General features: G+C 48.8%; 1 protein-coding gene across 2 annotated transcripts in view; it reads left to right on the top strand.

Annotated features, from left to right (window-relative positions):
* The window catches only part of LOC119957510 (calcium-activated potassium channel subunit alpha-1-like), a 122,727-nt gene that overhangs the window by 43,130 nt on the left and 61,260 nt on the right, over nucleotides 1–18,337 (top strand). For both annotated transcript variants that reach the window (XM_038785630.1, XM_038785631.1), the window contains exons 14-20: nucleotides 1,792–1,861; nucleotides 2,721–2,876; nucleotides 5,691–5,800; nucleotides 9,995–10,063; nucleotides 13,883–13,969; nucleotides 16,296–16,372; nucleotides 18,094–18,178. In XM_038785630.1, the coding sequence (XP_038641558.1) occupies nucleotides 1,792–1,861; nucleotides 2,721–2,876; nucleotides 5,691–5,800; nucleotides 9,995–10,063; nucleotides 13,883–13,969; nucleotides 16,296–16,372; nucleotides 18,094–18,178 (654 nt within the window). The remainder of the gene's footprint in view (nucleotides 1–1,791; nucleotides 1,862–2,720; nucleotides 2,877–5,690; nucleotides 5,801–9,994; nucleotides 10,064–13,882; nucleotides 13,970–16,295; nucleotides 16,373–18,093; nucleotides 18,179–18,337) is intronic.

Here is an 18,337-nt window from a genome sequence, read left to right as displayed (position 1 = left end):
CACGCTCCCCCCCTCCCCTGCGCGATTCTCCACGCAAAACTGGCCGCGTTCCCGACGGCGTGGTTCTAAACACCTATTGGCTTCTGGCTGTGGACTCAGTCCGCGGCCGCCCTGGACGGGGGCGGGGGGGGGGATCAATCACCGGGAAGGGAGGGGGAGCTTTCATGGCTGGCCAGGGGAGCGATCGGGCGTCACCATCTCGGGGGGGGGGGCCTACATCTTTGGTGACGCTCCGTGGTCCGAGTCCGCCACGTCCCACGGGGTGGCCACTGCAGGCTGCCGCCGTGCGCATGCGTGAACTTCCGACCTCACGCGAAGGACCCTGCATCCGCAGCCAGAGCTGCGAGGAGCACTCCGGGGCCCTGCCAGCCCCCTGCAGGTAGGAGAATCGCTCAGGACTTTCTTAAGGAAAGTGCAGTGTGAAACGCCAGCGTTTTTACACTGGCCTGGGGACCGAGCCCCATTATTGGAGAATCCAGCCCAGGATGTTTTACTACAACTGTACAGGGCATTGGTGAGATCACATCTGAAGTACTGTGTACAGTTTTAGTCTCCATATTTAAGAAAGGACATGATTGCAATTCAGAGAAGATTCACGCGAGTGATTCCGGGAATGTGAGAATGATCCTATGAGGAAAGGTTGGGCAGGTTGGGCCTGTATCCTTCTTCTTCGGTGATCACTCACTAACGAGTATGATTGTCCACCTAAGAAACTCCGTGTTACTGGTCATGGGTTCTGTGGTCGTTGCACGGCTGATTACCCCGATCCTAGAGCTGCATCTTCGGCCGCACACTTAGCAGTTGTTTCCAGGAAGTGGGATTAGTCCTTGGACTCGTGATCACTGTTATTCCTTTTCCCAGGCTCCTTTCCCGGGCCTCCTCTAGCTGTCGGTGTCCTCGAAGAATTCTGTCCCTTCATTCAGGAGGTTCCTCCGAGTGGGTCTCATTTGAGCAAAGATCCCCTGGGTGTTGACCGTCTGTGTTGTATTTCTTGAGGTCAGCCTTCAGGGTATCATTGGAGCTTAGAAGTATGAGGGTTCATCTTATTGAAACATATAAGAGGCTGAGGCGATTTGACAGGATGAATGTAGAAAGGATGTTTCCCCTTGTAGGAGAGACGAGAACTAGGGGACACACTTTAAAAATAAGGGATCTGTAATTGAAGATGGAGATGGGAAGAAACCTGTTCCCTCTGAGGATGGTCAGTCTGTAGAACTGTCTACCCCAGAGAGCGATGGACGGCGGGTGATTGAACATATTTAAGGCTGAGTTAGAGAGATTAGATTGACTGATGAGGGGATCAAAGCGTAGAAAGGATAGGAAGGAAAATAGCGTTGAAGCCACAATCAGATCAACCACGATCTTACCGGAAGCCGGAGCAGGCTCAAATGGCTAACTCCCATTCCTCATTCAGAAATAAAATCATCTAACTCCCTACTTGCTAATTGCTGGCTTTGAAAGCAGACCAAGGCAGGCCAGCAGCACGGTTCAATTCCCGTACCAGCCTCCCCGAACAGACGCCAGAATGTAACTTAATTTGAAGCCTACTTGTGACAATAAGCAGTTTTCAATCTCTCTATTCTCTTAACTCTGCCACTAAAAACTCTCCATCTGACTCCCATTGATGTCCATCCTCCCAGTGCCCTGACTCCTTCACAACCTGCAGAGATATTTCTCACAGTGCCAATGGGAACTGCCCCCCTTTGCATGGGGTGCAACTACCCCTCTTATGTAACCATTCACACGCCTCTTTAAATATTTACAGCACTTTTGTTTTGTTTCTGGTTTTAGGGCAATTGCTGTCAAGCAGTACTGTCCTGAAATAAGAGTGATTGCACAGGTACTCCAGTATCACAGCAAGGTAAGTCAGATCTCTGCTCGAGGACTGAGAACTTTAGTCCAGTTACTCAATCCTGGCCCATTATTCCACATCCTATAAAACAGGAATGGTTTCTGGAAAAAGAGGAAGGTCAGTAATCCCGCATCATTCGGTCCCATTTTATTAAATTACCCCCAACCTCCTCCTTGAACAGTGGTTCAGTGGGGCCAACTCCAGCCTCTGAGGTCAGGGGTTCAGTACCCACTCCCAGATACTTCAGTCAATAATCTAGATTGACAATCCTACTGCCAATATTCAGGGAGTGTTCCTTTGTTGCAGCCACTGACTTTTGAATCTGCTCACAAAGTGCTCTTAAATACCACTTCATCAGATCCCTCAGGAATTCACCAAGGTTCCTTAGGCAGCACCTTCCAAACCCACGACCTCTCCCATCTAGGACAAGGGCAGCAGATACCTGGGAACCCCACCACCTGGAGGTTCCCCTCCAAGTCACTCACCACCCTGACTTGGAAATATATTGTCCGTTCCTTCACTATCGCTGGGGCAAAATCCAGGAATTTCCTCCCTAACAGCACAGTGGGTGTACCTACACCACTCAGGCTACAGCCGTTCAAGAAAGCACCTCACCATCTCAAGGACGATCAGGGATGAGCAATAAATGCTGGCCTAGCCAATGATAACCACATCCTGTAAGTTAATAGAAAAAACATCCTACCTACCCGCCCACCTTCTCCCAATAGTCCTCGGTCCCCACTTATGCACAGTCTCCATATCCCTCAATCCCAACTACCCACCTTCAAACTATAACCTTCCATCACATCTCAGCATCTTCTAAGAATGTTATAGAAATGCACATTGTGGCTATTGTGTGGTACAACAGGCCTACCTTCAGAACCTCCCAAGCTGGGACATGAAGAAGAGGGATAGTGTGATCTGCCTATCAGAGTTGAAGATGGGTTTTATTGCACAGAACTGCATCGTGCCAGGTTTCTCCACACTGCTGGCCAACCTCTTTGTCAAGAAGTCCAAAGAAGAGGTAAGGATGAACGGCAAGTAGGTGTTCAATCTAATCTTCCTCTGTCGAGCCGGTGGCATTTCTAAGGGGAGTTGAGCTGTACGAGCAAGGCTCCAGGGTCAATGCCCAGGATGCACTGATTATACAAGCTCACCCAGGATAGGTTGACCCTAGGGCCGAAATGGGTGGTGAGGAAGGGATACGAGGCAGTTTTTGGATAAGCTAGAATTCCCAAGGCTGGATGAGGAGGGAAGGCTGGTGCTGGAGGAGAGGTGATGGATGACAGAAAAGGGACGAATTTGGGGAAGGCCCTGGGGCCGGATGGTTACCCGGCGGAGTTCTATTCTTTGAGATGGAGTTGACACCGCATTTATTGGGGATGTTTAGCGAGATGCTGGAGAAGGGGGAGCTACTGGAGACACTGACCCAGGGAGTGTTTGGGACATTATCAAAGATTGTGGGGGTAGAGGCCGGGCCAGACCCTATGGTGGTGATGTTTGGGGAATCGGAATGGCGGGGCTGATGGAGGGGAAGAAGGCCTTCGCCTCTCTGGTTGCCTGGCGAAGGATTCGGTTGGAATGGTGGTTGACAACGCCACCAAGGGTGGCAGCCTGGCTGGGGGACCTGTACGACTTTCACCGGCTGGAAAAGATCAATTTCGAATTGAGGGGATCAGCGGAGGGCTTTGAAACAAGGCGGGGACTTGACCATATCTGACCATATCTGGGGAATTGTTCGTCGCGCGATGGGGGGGGGGGGGGGGGGGGGAACGTGCACAAAATGTGAAGTGTGGAGAATGTTTTCTGATTTATTTCTGTTTTTGTACCTTTGAATATGTTTGGAATAAAATCATTTTGTTGACCCGGTGCATGGTGAGGGGAAGGGTATCAGTCAAGGTGTCTGCTGGTCCAACAAACACCAGCTGGAAATGAGTGCATGTGGGAGTGGGTTCAGGGCAGTATATCCTGTACAAGTAGCTATATTACCCATGGAATTCACTGGCAATTGATGGAAAACTCACCAATGGTTGGTTTCATACCTGGGACAATGGAAGATGGATGTTGGTGGTGGCCAAGGACGTGTCTGCTGGTCTCCTTCAGGGTATTCGGCCCAACCATCTTCAGCTGCTTTATCAATGACCTTCCCTCCAGGATCAGATCAGATCAGATCGCTGATGATTGCAGCCTTTAGTACCATCCGCTCCTTCTCAGATACTCAAGCGGTGTGCGTGCATATGAAACATGGACAACATTCAGGCTTGGGCTGATAAGTGACAACTAACATTTGTCGCAAACAAATACCAGTCAGTGATCATCTCTGACAAGAGAGGAATCTAACCATCACCCCTCAATGGCATTACCATAGCTGAATTCCCCACTTATCAACATCCTGGGAGTTCCCATTGACCAGAAACTGAACTGGACCCAGCCACATTAATACTGTGAGCTGGTCAGAGGCTGGGAATGCTGCAGTGATTCACCTCCTGATTCCCCAAATCTCCAAGGCACAAGTCAGGAGAGAGATGGAATACTCTCCACTTGCCTGGATGAGCGCAGCTCTAACAACACTCAAGAAGCTCAACACCATCCAGGACAAAGCAGCCCCGCTTGATTGGCACCCCAATGGCTACTTTAAATATTCCCCCCTCTCGCACCGATGGACAGGAGCGACAGTGTGCACCGTAAACAAGATGCACTGCGGCAACCCGCCAAGGTATCTTTAACAGCACCTTCCAAACAAGGACAGCACGGTAGCATAGTGGTTAGCACAGTTGCCTCACAGCTCCAGGGTCCCAGTTTCGATCCCCAGCTTGGGTCACTGTCTGTGCGGAGTCTACACGTTCTCCCCGTGTCTGCGTGAGTTTCCTCCGGGTGCTCCGGTTTCCTCACACAGTCCAAAGGTCCAATCCACAGGTTAGGTAGATTGGCCATGATAAATTGCCCTCAGTGTCCAAAATTGGCCTTAGTGTTGAGTGGGGTTACTGGGTTATGGGGATAGGGTGGAATCCTGGCTGAAGTAGGGTGCTCTTTCCAAGAGCCGGTGCAGACTCGATGGGCCGAATGGCTTCCTTCTGCACTGTAACTTCTATGAAATGTATGAAACCCATTAACTCTACTGCCGAGAAGGACAATGGCAGCGGATGCATGGGAATACCACCACCTGGAGGTTCCCCTCCAAGCCAAACAGCATCCTGATTTGGCAATATATCGGCCATTCCTTTAATGCGACTGTATCAAAATCCTGGCACTCCCTTCCTGACAGCACTGTGGGTTGTACCTACACCAGTTGGTTTATAACGATTCAAGATGGCAGAACACAAACATGTTTTCAGGGACAAATCAGATGAGCAACAGATTCTGGCCACATCCCAGGAAAAGGATAGAACTTCACATTCAGGAGAGGCAGGCAGGAAAAAGCCATCTTATCCATCAAGCCCGCCGCCACGTTCACGATGCTTTTAGAAGATTACCACTTTACCCTCTCTGCAGCCATCCCATCTTCCTACAGAAAACCCCACGGTCAGCAAAATTCCTGAATCACCGATTGATATTGGTGGAGAGATAAGCCCTTGTTTTACACATCAGCTTAACGTCGGGGCAGTTATCTGGGAAAGACCCAAAAACAGCCGTCAGTGAGTGATTCTGATTCCAACCAGGAGCAATTGGGACAAGGTTAAGTTAGGAATATTCCTCTCCAGCAAGGATGGGATTTGCAGTGAGAATATCAGTTCGGGAATTCACTCTGAAGGTGAGCATGCAACATTTTTTCCACTCTGAACTTTTCTTAACCGTCTTGATTTTTCCTGTTCTTGATGAATTCTCTTCCCATTTACAGTTAAAAACTGGAACCTGGCTCGATATATACCAAGAGGGACTGAGCCAGGAGCTTTACACCGAGTTTCTGTCAGACACTTTCGTAGGCATGACCTTCAGCTCTGTGTGCGAGTGAGTGACTCCCCACCGTTGATAGTCATGTAGCAATAAAGATGGTGTTGGGAGGGATGGGGGAGGGCTGCGGCCAATGACCCCGAACTCTCCCTCTCAACCCTCTCTGCACTCTGCCTCTCGTGCTGCCTTTCAATAACCTCTCCCATTGCCTTATCAATGACCTAAAACCTCATGAATCTCCAGTGCCATTGCTCTGGATTTGAAGCCACACAGATACTGAATGAAATCCACGTTTCAAGTTATCTGCCATTTGTTATGTTCACACTGTACATTTCTGTGCCCGTGTTTCAAATGGAAACAGCCTATCTGAACACCGCAAACTGCAGTTTTACTGTCCTGTCAATGCAGCATCTCCTGTGGTACCAGGGTCACAGGATTGCACGTTATAAATAGGGATAGGGAAAGAAATCACAAGAAGTCAAGTTTACAAAATCCCAGTTTGTTGGGTAAGTAACTGATTGTACTCCAGACCTGAGGAGGTTGGGTGGAATACAGTCGCATCTGTGACAGAAGGACTAGGATTCCACTCCCATCCCATAAATATAGGTCCAGAATGCCGACTGAAACTCTGAGAGCATACATCGAACATAGAACACAGAACTGTACAGCACAGTACAGGCCCTTCCGACCACGATGTTGTGCCGAACTAGTCTGAAACTAAGATCAAATCAACCCAATCCCAATGATTCTAATGCACTCCATCTGCCTATCCAATAACCGCTTGAAAGTTCCTAAAGTGTCCGACTCCACTACTATAGCTGGGAGTGTGTTCCACGCCCCAACCACTCTCTGAGTAAAGAACCTACCTCTGACATCCCTCCTATATCTTCCACCATGAACCTTATAGTTATGCCTCCTTGTAACAGCTACACCCACCCGAGGAAATAGTCTCTGAACGTCCACTCTATCTATCCCTCTCATCATCTTATACACCTCAATTAAGTCACCTCTCATCCACCTTCGCTCCAATGAGAAAAGCCGAAGCAGGGCCGAGGGAGTGCTGCACTGCTTGAAGGGCTGGTTTTCCAGCTGAGGTGTTAACCTGGAGTCTATCTGCTCTCTTGGGCTGGGTGTAAAAGATTTGGTGGCAGCCATGGATAGGGATCTGGAGGCTCTGCTCTTGGCCCGCAGCTGAAGATTACCCCTCAACAAGCGGCAATGTTTTTAAAAATAAATTTAGAGTACCCAATTATTTTTTACAATTAAGGGGCAATTTAGCTTGGCCAGTCCACCTACCCGGCACATCTTTGGGTTGTGGGGGTGAAACCCTCGCAGACACGGGGAGAATGTGCAAACTCCACACGGACAGTAACCCAGAGCCGGGATCAAACCTGGGACCTCGGAGCCGTAGGCAGAAATGCTAACCACGCTGCCACCATGTTGCCCACCACAAGTGGCAATGTTAATCTCTGATCATCATGCTGTTAGTGGGAGCTGACTGTGTGCAAATTGGCTGCTGGCTTTCTTTGATAGGCAGGCAACGATGGGCATTCTGAGGTTATGAACAAGATATAAATGCAAGTTCCTTCTTTGACTGACACTTTCTTCCCTTCCTCTTTCACCTCCTCCCCTGACATTAAGCAATCATACTGTCTCCTCCACTGAGAACAGCCAAAACAAAACACACCAGAAACATCACAAAACAAGTCAAGCCCACAGTTTAAATGTCCCCATTGCAGAACCTGTTAGGTTCGCCGTTAAACTATTGCTGCTGCCTGCTGGCGGCTGTATTGATAAATTCCAGGGATAAATTGCACTGACCACACTTGCTGCACTGACCTATGATCGAAGGTACAGTCAATCTCTCATGATTTAGAATTGCTGCCAATTATGCCCATTCCTGGACATGTGCAATACATCACATAGCCTGTCGGTGGTGCTGTTGGTTTGGTTATAGATTCCTGGTCAGACACTGCCACTCACAGGCCCTGCACAGGATAACAAGAGAAACCTGTTCTTGTACAGCACTTTCATGATGTGAAATATCTCAAGTTGCTTCACAGGAGTATTAAAATCAGTGACCTAAACAGACTGAATGCAGAGATCCCAGAAGATTCTGGGACTGAAGGAGGTTACAGAGAAAGGGATGGAAGTGGCCATGGACAGAGCTAAGAACATGGGTGTGAATTTTAAAATGAGAGTTTGCTTGACCTGACACTACAATAGGGTTTAGCTCAGCTGGTTTGTGATGCAGTACAACACCAACAGCATGGGTTCAGTTCCTGTACTGGCTGAGGTTATCCATGAAGCCTTCTTGCCTGAGGTGTGGCGACCCTCAGGTTAAATTGTCACCAGTCAGCTCTCCCCCCTCAAAGGGGAACGCAGCCTGTAGTCATCTGGGACAGACATTGGTGATTTTCACTTTCATACACCAGTGAAGAAGCTGTGTGGGGAGAATGGGTTTTCTGCACATTTGCACATGCGCAGCAGCATTTTTGGATGAGTTCAGGTTTAGAGGGCAGAATGTGAGACACTAGCCAAGAGTATATTGGAATAGTTGAGTCCAACAGTAACAGAGGCATGGACGGGTGTTTCAACAGAGCTGAGCTGAGGCAGGGATGAAGTCGGACCATGTTACAGGGGTGGAAATGTGATCGTGAAAGTATACAGTCAGCAGCTTATCTCAGAGTAGAATATGACATTCCGTTATCAAACAGATAGGTTTAGTCCCAAGTGTGGGCTTAAATGGGGTGCCCTTTCCAAGGGCCGGTGCAGACTCAATGGGCTGAATGGTCTCCTTCTGCACTGTAAATTCAATGATAAATTCTATGATCACACCCATGAGATGGCTATATTAACTGGAAGTCATTAGTTTACTGAGCCTTTTACATAGGAACAGGAAGAGTCCATTCAGCTCTTCGAACTTGCGACATGGGAACAGGTGTCAATTCAGCTCTTCGAACATGCTACATAGGAACAGGTCCAGCCAGCTCTTCGAACATGCTACATAGGAACAAGTCCATCCAGCTCTTCGAACATGCTGCATAGGAACAGGAAGAGTCCATTCAGCTCTTCAAACATGCTACATAGAAACAGGAAGAGTCCATTCAGCTCTTCGAACATGCTGCATAGGAACAGGAAGAGTCCATTCAGCTCTTCGAACATGCTACATAGGAACAGGAAGAGTCCATTCAGCTCTTCGAACATGCTGCATAGGAACAGGAAGAGTCCATTCAGCTCTTCGAACATGCGACATGGGAACAGGTGTCAATTCAGCTCTTCGAACATGCTACATAGGAACAGGAAGAGTTCATTCAACCCTTTGAACATGTTACATGGAAACAGAAGGCGTCTATTCAGCTCCTTGAACATGCTACAGAGGAACAGGAAGAGTCCATTCAGCTCTTCGAACATGCTACATAGGAACATAAGGAGGCCATTCAGCTCTTCGAACATGCTTCATAGGAACAGGAAGAGTCCATTCAGCTCTTCGAACATGCTACATAGGAATAGGAGGCCATTGGCCCCTCAAGCCTTTAATAGAAACAAAAGGAGGTTATTTAGCCACTTAAGCATGTTATATCAGAATAGTAAGCAACCATTTGGCCTGTTTTAGAGAATCGGAGGACACTGTTAAACAACTGAACATGTTACACAGCAACACAAATAGCTCATTCAACCCTGCAATCCAATCAATTAAACCATGGCTGATCTGTACTTCAACTCCATTTACCTGTCTTCGACCCATGATAGCCTCACTCCCCCCCTAAAAAATCTATTAATCCCAAATTGAGCCCCAGCATCCACAGATAAGGGCAGTAAGGGGAGAGAGAGTGGGGGAAGGAGTGGGAAGCAGGCACATTCATTTTAAAACATCTGTTTACTCTTTCCAGTTTACATTGATCATATTTTCCCGAAGAACGTACCTCGGAGAGGGATTTGGAGGAATACTTGGAGGACGGAGAGGGGGAGGGCGATGGGGAAAGACAAAGGGAGTTAAGATAAGTTGGATAACTAATTTTAAAAAACGAGTACAGGAACAACAAGCCAATGAGCTCTTATGTTCTTTGACTCAATGATAAGGACAAAGAGGGTGAACGTGGTCAACATGTGTGGTCTGCTGTGGTTGGGTGAAATAAGATGTTGTGAATTAGTAAAATCTTTGGGAAATGATTTTTTTAAGGATATTAAAAGACTGCATTAATTCATCCTGTGATATTTCCTCATTTCTGTCTATCCAATTCTTCACAGGGTGTGCTACATTCGATTGAAGCTATTATTAATAGCTATTAAGTATAGGAACAGCACTGATGAGATCAGGTAGACGTTTATTTAACCTCCATTTCTTTTCATTTATTCTCAGGATGTGGACACTCATTGCTCAACCTCTGGTTGCCCTTGAGAAGGAGGTGGTGGGTCATCCTCTTGAACCACTGGAGCCCATCTGGTGTAACTACAACCGCAGTGCTGTCAGGGAGTTCTGGAGTTTTGACCCAGTGCCAATGAAGGAATGGCAATATAGTTCCACGCTGTGACTATCTCCTTCACAATTCACCCACAATATAACTTTTAGTTTCAGGAATACACTTTTAGGTTGGAGGTCACAATGTTAGTTATAAAATAAATGGACATCTTATTGAAAAACTGATGGCAACCATGAAGTAAATGCAGTTCGAACAAGCTTGGCTTGTGTTTGTCTTGCAAGATGATCGTGAAAAAAGAATTGAATAATAAATTACCACCTCTAAGCTAATGATTGGGCCAGGGAGCCTGGAGGGAAGATTGTGAGAAACACGGAAAATACGCATTACAGAGTCAAGGAGCTATTTTGAAGGGACAGATAGAAGCAGTTCCAGAAATGGTCGTGTGTCAGGGCAGCACGGTGGCTCAGTGGTCCCAGGTTCGTTCATGGCTCTGGGGTCACTGTTTCTGTGGAGTTTGCACATTCACAGAACATCGAGTGCAGAAGGAGGCCATTCGCCCATCGGGTCTGCACCGACCCACTTAAACCCTCACTTCCACCCTATCCCCGTAACCCCTCCTAACCTTTTGGTCACTGAGGGCAATTTATCACGGCCAATCCACCTAACCTACATGTCTTTGGACTGTGGGAGGAAACCGGAGCACCCGGAGGAAACCCACGCAGACACGTGGAGAACGTGCAGACTCCGCACAGACAGTGACCCAGCGGGGATTTGAACCTGGGACCCTGGCGCTGTGAAGCCACAGTGCTATCCACTTGTGCTACCGTGCTGCCCATTCTCCCCGTGTTTGCTTGGGAATTCCCCCCCCCCCCCCACAACCCAAAGATGTGCAGGGTAGGCCGATTTGCCATGCTAAATTGCCCCTTAATTGGAAAAAATGAATTGGGCATTCTAGCTGAAACCGACTGAGCGGGGAGGAAGTGGCTGGGGATGGGGTCTGGTGGGAAAGAAATGAATGATACTCAGTTAGTACTTCAAGCACAGAAAATATTAATTTCATCGGTCATCACATGGAATGAGGGTGGGGTTCCACCTCAGTTTGAATTTTGTGAGGGAAAGCCACTGGAGGATTTCCTCCACCACACAGCTATTAGAAGGAATTGACAGTAGTCTTCACAAAGTCTTTCGGCAGAACGCAGTCACCTTGAATAGTTTGCTTAGAAAGCGCTATACATAAAGATGTGGAAGGAGACTGGGAAAAACCTTATCCAAAAAGTATATCCAACGGCAGGTCGAGGAGCTGAAGTGGCCACACTCATGAGCTTTGTAAAGGAAAATTGGAGTATTGATTAACCAGAAACTAATAGAAGGATACCCATAAAATCAATACCATGAAGAATAACTGGACTACTAAGGAGAATGCAAGTGAATTCAGGAAGGCTGTGGCATACCTGCATGATGGCCGCAGGAAAGGTGAATGAGCATTCAAGATTTTGTAAGACAAGGGAACTCTTGGTTGGGGGGGGGGGAATGGGAGACGGGGGGGACTGACTTAATAGCAGACGTCTTTAAAAGCTATAAGGTTAAGTTCAGAGTGCTTACGTTGTTTAATTTTTTTTGATGTGCAATAAAGATCGTTTTTGCTTAAAAGCATGAAATCTTGTGGCATAGTTCTGTTGGTTAATTGCTGGTATTCAGCTTTCTTCCTTGAACTTAAGAAGTCCTTAACAAGGTAAAAATAGGACTGTGAGAGACTTGGGGGACTTGCAAGTGGTGGTGTTCCCATGTGCCTGATGCCCTTGTCCTTCTGCATGGTGAAGGGGCTTTAGCAAGTGACTGAGTGCACCTTGTAGATGGTATACACTGCTACCATTGTTGGGTTTTGAAGGTGCTGATTGCTGTACCACCTACAATGGTCTGCCTGGTCTAGGATTGTATTGAGCTTCTTGAGTGTTGGAGTTTCACTCATCCAGGTAGGCCACTCAAATGGGAGATGGAAGAGGCAGGTTTTTACCGCTCAGTGCGGGATTCGAGAAACCTCAAGTCAGATTGGCCTATTACCTTCAAGGCCCTGTTACATAGAACATAGAACAGTACAGCACAGAACAGGCCCTTCGGCCCTCGATGTTGTGCCGAGCAATGATCACCCTACTCAAACCCACGTAACCCGTATACCCGTAACCCAACAACCCCCCCATTAACCTTACACTACGGGCAATTTAGCATGGCCAATCCACCTAACCCGCACATCTTTGGACTGTGGGAGGAAACCGGAGCACCCGGAGGAAACCCACGCACACACGGGGAGAGCGTGCAAACTCCACACAGACAGTGACCCAGCCGGGAATCGAACCTGGCACCCTGGATCTGTGAAGCATTGATGCTAACCACCATGCTACCGTGAGGCCCCAACAAGGCCTTACATAGTGTAGGAAAAGCAATGAAGCCAGGCGTACCACTTGGCATAGACCTAGGCACTGTTACATAGTGTAGGAAAAGCAATGAAGCCAGGCGTACCACTCGGGCATAGACCTAGGCTCTGGAAATGACAACAGCAAACACAGCCCTTCAAACCTGCAAAGTCCTCCTCATAACATCTAGGGCCTTGTGCCAAAAGTTGGGAGAGCTGTCTCACAGACTAGTCAGCCTGACACCGTCATATTTACGGAATTATACCTTTCAGACAATGTCCCAGACACCACCATCACCATTCTTAGTAAGAAGTCTTACAACACCAGGTTAAGTCCAACATGTTTGGTTCAAATCACTAGCTTTCGGATTTGAAACAAACTAGTGATTTGAAACAAACCTGTTGGACTTTAACCTGGTGTAAGACTTCTTACTGTTCCCACCCCAGTCCAACGCCGGCATCTCCACATCATGATCACCATTCTTGGCTGTGCCCTCTCAGCATGGTGGCGGTGGCACAGTGGTATACAGTTTGGACGGAATTACACTGCTCACCCTGCTTGTGAACAAGACACAGGTCAGGAGTGTAATGGAATTCTCTCCACTTGCCTGGATGAGCCACTCCAGAAACTCAACACCATCTAGGACAAAGCAGCCCCGCTTGATTGGCACCCCAGCCACTGGCTTAATCATTCACTTCCTCTATCACCGACACATAACTGCAGCGGTTCAATAGAACTCATCAACAACTTCTCACGGGCAATTAGGGATGGGCAATAAATGCTGGACTAGCCAGTGACATCCCATAAATCAATCTAAAATTGCATCTACAAGATACAATGCAGCAACTCACCAAAGCTCCTGTAACAGCCCCTTCCAAGCCTGCAGCATCTACCACCTAGTAGGGCAGCAGGCACAAGGTACCACCGCCACCTGCACGCTCCCGTCTAGGCCATTCACCAACCTGACCTTGAAATATATCACCGTTCCTTCACTGTCGCTGGATCAAAATCCTGGAACTCCCTCCCCAACAGCACTGTGGGTGTACATACACCACATGGACTGCAGCATCAAGGGGCAATTAAGGATGAGCAATAAAAATGCTGATCAAGCCAGTGACACCCAGTTTCATGAAAAAGGTTAAAAAATAAATTGTCTGTGTGTGTGTGTCGCTGTGGTCCTGCTTACCTCCATGTGCATGCATGTGGCAGTGAGCGTGGACATGATAAATGTGTCTATGAAGTTTACCAAATGTATACTGACTCCCTTTATTCATTAACATTTTCTCCTCTGTCTCCACTTACAGTATATTGATCAACCCAGGCTCCAGGGTTCTGATTCAGGAGCAAACTCTTGGATTCTTCATTGCCAAGAAACGTTACCTCGTCAACAGGTAATTTCTATTGGGTAGTACACTCTGGGTGACACAATGGAACCAGCTAAGGTGCAGTACCACACCTGAAGTGCTATGTGACAGGTAATATTTCAGATACCAGCCGGAAGCCATTTAACATTTTATTCACAAAGTGTTGGAATTGTAATGATTTTGTTATATTTCAGGTGGCCAATGTGTTATTGTCTGTACTGTGTCGACTTGGTTTATGTTTATCCCTAGATGAAAGCATTGCATAGAAACATAAAACATACAGTGCAGAAGGAGGGCATTCAACCTATCGAGTCTGCACCGACCCAGTTAAGCTCTCACTTCCACCCTATCCCTGTAACCCAATAACCCCTCCGAACCTTTTTGGTCACTAAGGGCAATTTATCATGGCCAATCCACCTAACCTGCATCTCTTTGGACTGTGGGAGGAAACCGGAGCACCCGGAGGAAACCCACCCAGACATGTGGAGAACGTGCAGACTCCGCACAGACAGTGACCCAGCGGGGATTTGAACCTGGGACCCTGGCGCTGTGAAGCCACAGAGCTATCCACTTGTGCTACCGTGCTGCCCTAACAGTGTACAGCCATCCAGTACAGCACTCCCTCAGTACTGACCCTCTGACAGTGCGGCACTCCCTCAGTACTGACCCTCTGACAGTGCGGCACTCCCTCAGTACTGACCCTCTGACAGTGCGGCACTCCCTCAGTACTGACCCTCTGACAGTGCGGCACTCCCTCAGTACTGACCCTCTGACAGTGCGGCACTCCCTCAGTACTGACCCTCTGACAGTGCGGCACTCCCTCAGTACTGACCCTCTGACAGTGCTGCACTCCCTGAGCACTGACCCTCTGACAGTGCGGTGCTCCCTCAGTACTGACCCTCTGACAGTGCGGCACTGCCTCAGTACTGACCCTCTGACAGTGCGGCACTCCCTGAGCACTGACCCTCTGACAGTGCGGCACTCCCTCAGTACTGACCCTCTGACAGTGCGGCACTCCCTGAGCACTGACCCTCTGACAGTGCAGCACTCCCTCAGTACTGACCCTCTGACAGTGCGGCACTCCCTCAGTACTGACCCTCTGACAGTGCGGCACTCCCTCAGTACTGACCCTCTGACAGTGCGGCACTCCCTGAGCACTGACCCTCTGACAGTGCGGTGCTCCCTCAGTACTGACCCTCTGACAGTGCGGCACTGCCTCAGTACTGACCCTGCACTGCACTGTCTGACAGTGCGGCACTGCCTCAGTACTGACCCTGCACTGCACTGACCCTCTGACAGTGCGGCACTGCCTCAGTACTGACCCTGCACTGCACTGTCAGAGGGTCAGTACTGACCCTCTGGCAGTGCGGCACTCCCTCAGTACTGACCCTCTGACAGTGCGGCACTCCCTGAGCACTGACCCTCTGACAGTGCAGCACTCCCTCAGTACTGACCCTCTGACAGTGCGGCACTCCCTCAGTACTGACCCTCTGACAGTGCAGCACTCCCTCAGTACTGACCCTCTGACAGTGCGGCACTCCCTCAGTACTGACCCTCTGACAGTGCGGCACTCCCTCAGTACTGACCCTCTGACAGTGCAGCACTCCCTCAGTACTGACCCTCTGACAGTGCGACGCTCCCTTAGTACTGACCCTCTGACAGTGCGGCACCCCCTCAGTACTGACCCTCTGACAGTGCAGGACTCCCTCAGTACTGACCCTCTGACAGTGCAGCACCCTCTAATGACCCTCCAACAGGGCAACGTGTATGTGTGCTTCAGGGAGATATGTGTGTGTGAAAGAGGGAGGCGGTGTGAGATATGTATGTCAGTGTATGTGTGGTGAGAGTCATGTGTGTTTGAGAGACGTGTATGTGTGTGTCTGATCTAAATATTATTTACCCAGCATCATTCCTACTATGCCAAAAGGTAAGACTTTATTTTAATAACAGCTTTTTAGATGACCCACACCTAAAGTGGGTAATACTTCCAAGGGTTAATGTTAAGGAGCATGGCTTGCCTAAGGGTTAATGTGAGGGAGCCAGGTAGCTGGTGAATGTGATTCTGTACCTCGTGCTGAAAATGCCGGTGTTTCCTGTGCACTTCGGTCGCGAGGAGCTCCGCGGATTGAAACATTTGGGAATTGAGATTGTGTGCTGCGGTCTCTGAGTGATCTGACAATCTTCTAACCCAGGGCTGTGAACGCTACCTACCACGGATCCTCAGCCCAGTTGATGCCAGTGTGGGAAGGCCGACCCAGCACACTAATCATTTCCTCACTTCCCCTTGTCGTGGCTTTTCTTGGCTAACCAATGAAGTTTGAGGAGGTAATCCATGGTTTTTCCCCCTCTACAGAGCAAACATTTACTGCAGTGAATGTCACGCTGATATTATGGACCCCAGGCGGATCAAGAAGTGTGGGTGCAAACGAAGTGAGTGCCTCAGCGTGTAGTTTACAATGCCTTTCAGCATTTTGATGTTCCATAGCTCTTCACAGCCAGTAAAATAGTTATTGAGGTATAGTCACTAATTAAATAAAGCGACAAGGCCGGTAAGTCTCACAAGAAGCCTCTGTCTCACGAGGCAGGCAATGCTTGGAAAGCCTTGCAAGATCTAACGATCTGGATTTTGCCCTCGCTGGCCATGGTCCACATGTTGAAGAGAGCCATTAAGATTCTTCCGAAGCCGGGGAACGAATGCCCATGCCGAGGTGACGTCACCATGGCACTGCTTTGTGCTGGGCCACAAGGAGGGTCTCCCAGGCAATCGGAGGCCCCGGGTGGATGAGCTCTAGGTTGGGTGGTATCCTGACACTCCCGCTGCCACCCGGGCACCTTGGCATTGCCGGTCTGGAAAAAAAGGTCCTGTTTTTTAGCGGGGTTGTTAGAGCTGAGAAACACACCCTAAACAAGACTCTTTTTCAGTCGTTAAGTCCTTGAAGGTGGTGGGGTCTGTGTGTGGTGGGTGTGTTTGAAGGTGGAGGGGTGGGGATTTGTGTGCTGCAGAGTGTGATCTGCCTGCTGTTTGGTCTATCTCATTTTATGGGGTACGTTGAAGATGTTGGGTGTTCTGCTCTCCCTTGGGTCTATTCCGGCCCTTACTTTAGTGTCACATCCCAATCCCACCACATCAGGGAGAGGCCAAGGCCAAGCAGGTAGTGCAGCAGGTTTTACTGCATGAGTTTGTACCGACTGTCCTTTGTTAGGGTGCCCTGTGCCCATTGGAGGCATCTCCTCAAGTTCCCGCTAATCCCCTTAACCCTCTCCAGCCCTGGCCTTCTCAATCCTGGGCTCTTCACTTCACTTACTCACCTACTGCTGCACTACCTGCTTCACCTTGTCCTCGCCCTGATGTGGGGGGATTGGGATGAGACACTAAAGTGCCCCGTAAGGGCCTGAATAGACCCAAGGGTGAGCAGAATACCCAACATCTTGAACATACCTCATGCCTTCTCTTTATCAGGCTGTTTTAGCAGTGACCACCACTTCAACTTGGTGCTTCTGGGGTTACAGAGCTGGCTGACAATTGAATTGGCCAGCAATGTTCTCGGGTGGGACCTGCACCTCCAGATTAGATCCCTACCTTAGGCAATTAATACCACGTCAAGAGTAAAATAGCGGGAGAGCCGGCTTTCTCAAGGTGGGGAGGAGCAGGGAATCCGGCATTCCATAAAATCCAGTTCCTGCTCTGAACTAGGTCACCATATTCAGTACTCTGGCCATCTGCTCTTGGCCTGAGAGACTGATGTGCTAAGAGATGAGGCTCACTCTGCCCTCTCTGCTAAAGATCCTACTGCACCGTATGGAGAGGAAGAAGAGAGGTCTCAAGTAAATCTCAAGCCGATCATCACGATGCCATGTATGGTATCATGCCATGCACAATCGCTGCTGCTCTTCCCTGTACAGCAACAGTCATTACACTCAAAACTTTAAGACGGATTACGGATTCATTTCAATTGGGAACTAATTTAGCAATCAGTTTTGCATCTTCTGACCTGGAGAGGGTATAAATTATAAATGATGGAGCTCAAGCCTGGAGATGAATTCACCACTGCTTAGAAATAAGAGTTCCAAACAATGGGAATATGATGGTTCTGTTCACGATCCTTGGGTTTTCTGTTAGCTTCCTGATTCTCGTTTCTGTTCCTTTCCAGCATACGTCCCTGAGGATCTGTATTACTCTGTGAGCAGAAGGGTATCGCTGGAGGTACTGACAATGGACAACCAGTCACAGGGAAAGTAAGTCAGTCACCCATCCCCACCATTTATGGCTGCACCAGGAGCACTGTTATCCAACCCATAACCCTGGTCCGATGTCCTTCCGACTCACATTCACCCGCTCTTCCCCATCAATCTCCCCCCGCCCCCAGCTCCCAGATACCTCAGCCGTATCTTTAG

This window comes from Scyliorhinus canicula, chromosome 26 (assembly GCF_902713615.1).
Source record: "Scyliorhinus canicula chromosome 26, sScyCan1.1, whole genome shotgun sequence".
NCBI classification, from domain to species: domain Eukaryota; kingdom Metazoa; phylum Chordata; class Chondrichthyes; order Carcharhiniformes; family Scyliorhinidae; genus Scyliorhinus; species Scyliorhinus canicula.
The sequence above is the reverse complement of the archived record's forward strand: the minus strand, read 5'-3'. Positions and strand labels throughout refer to the sequence as shown.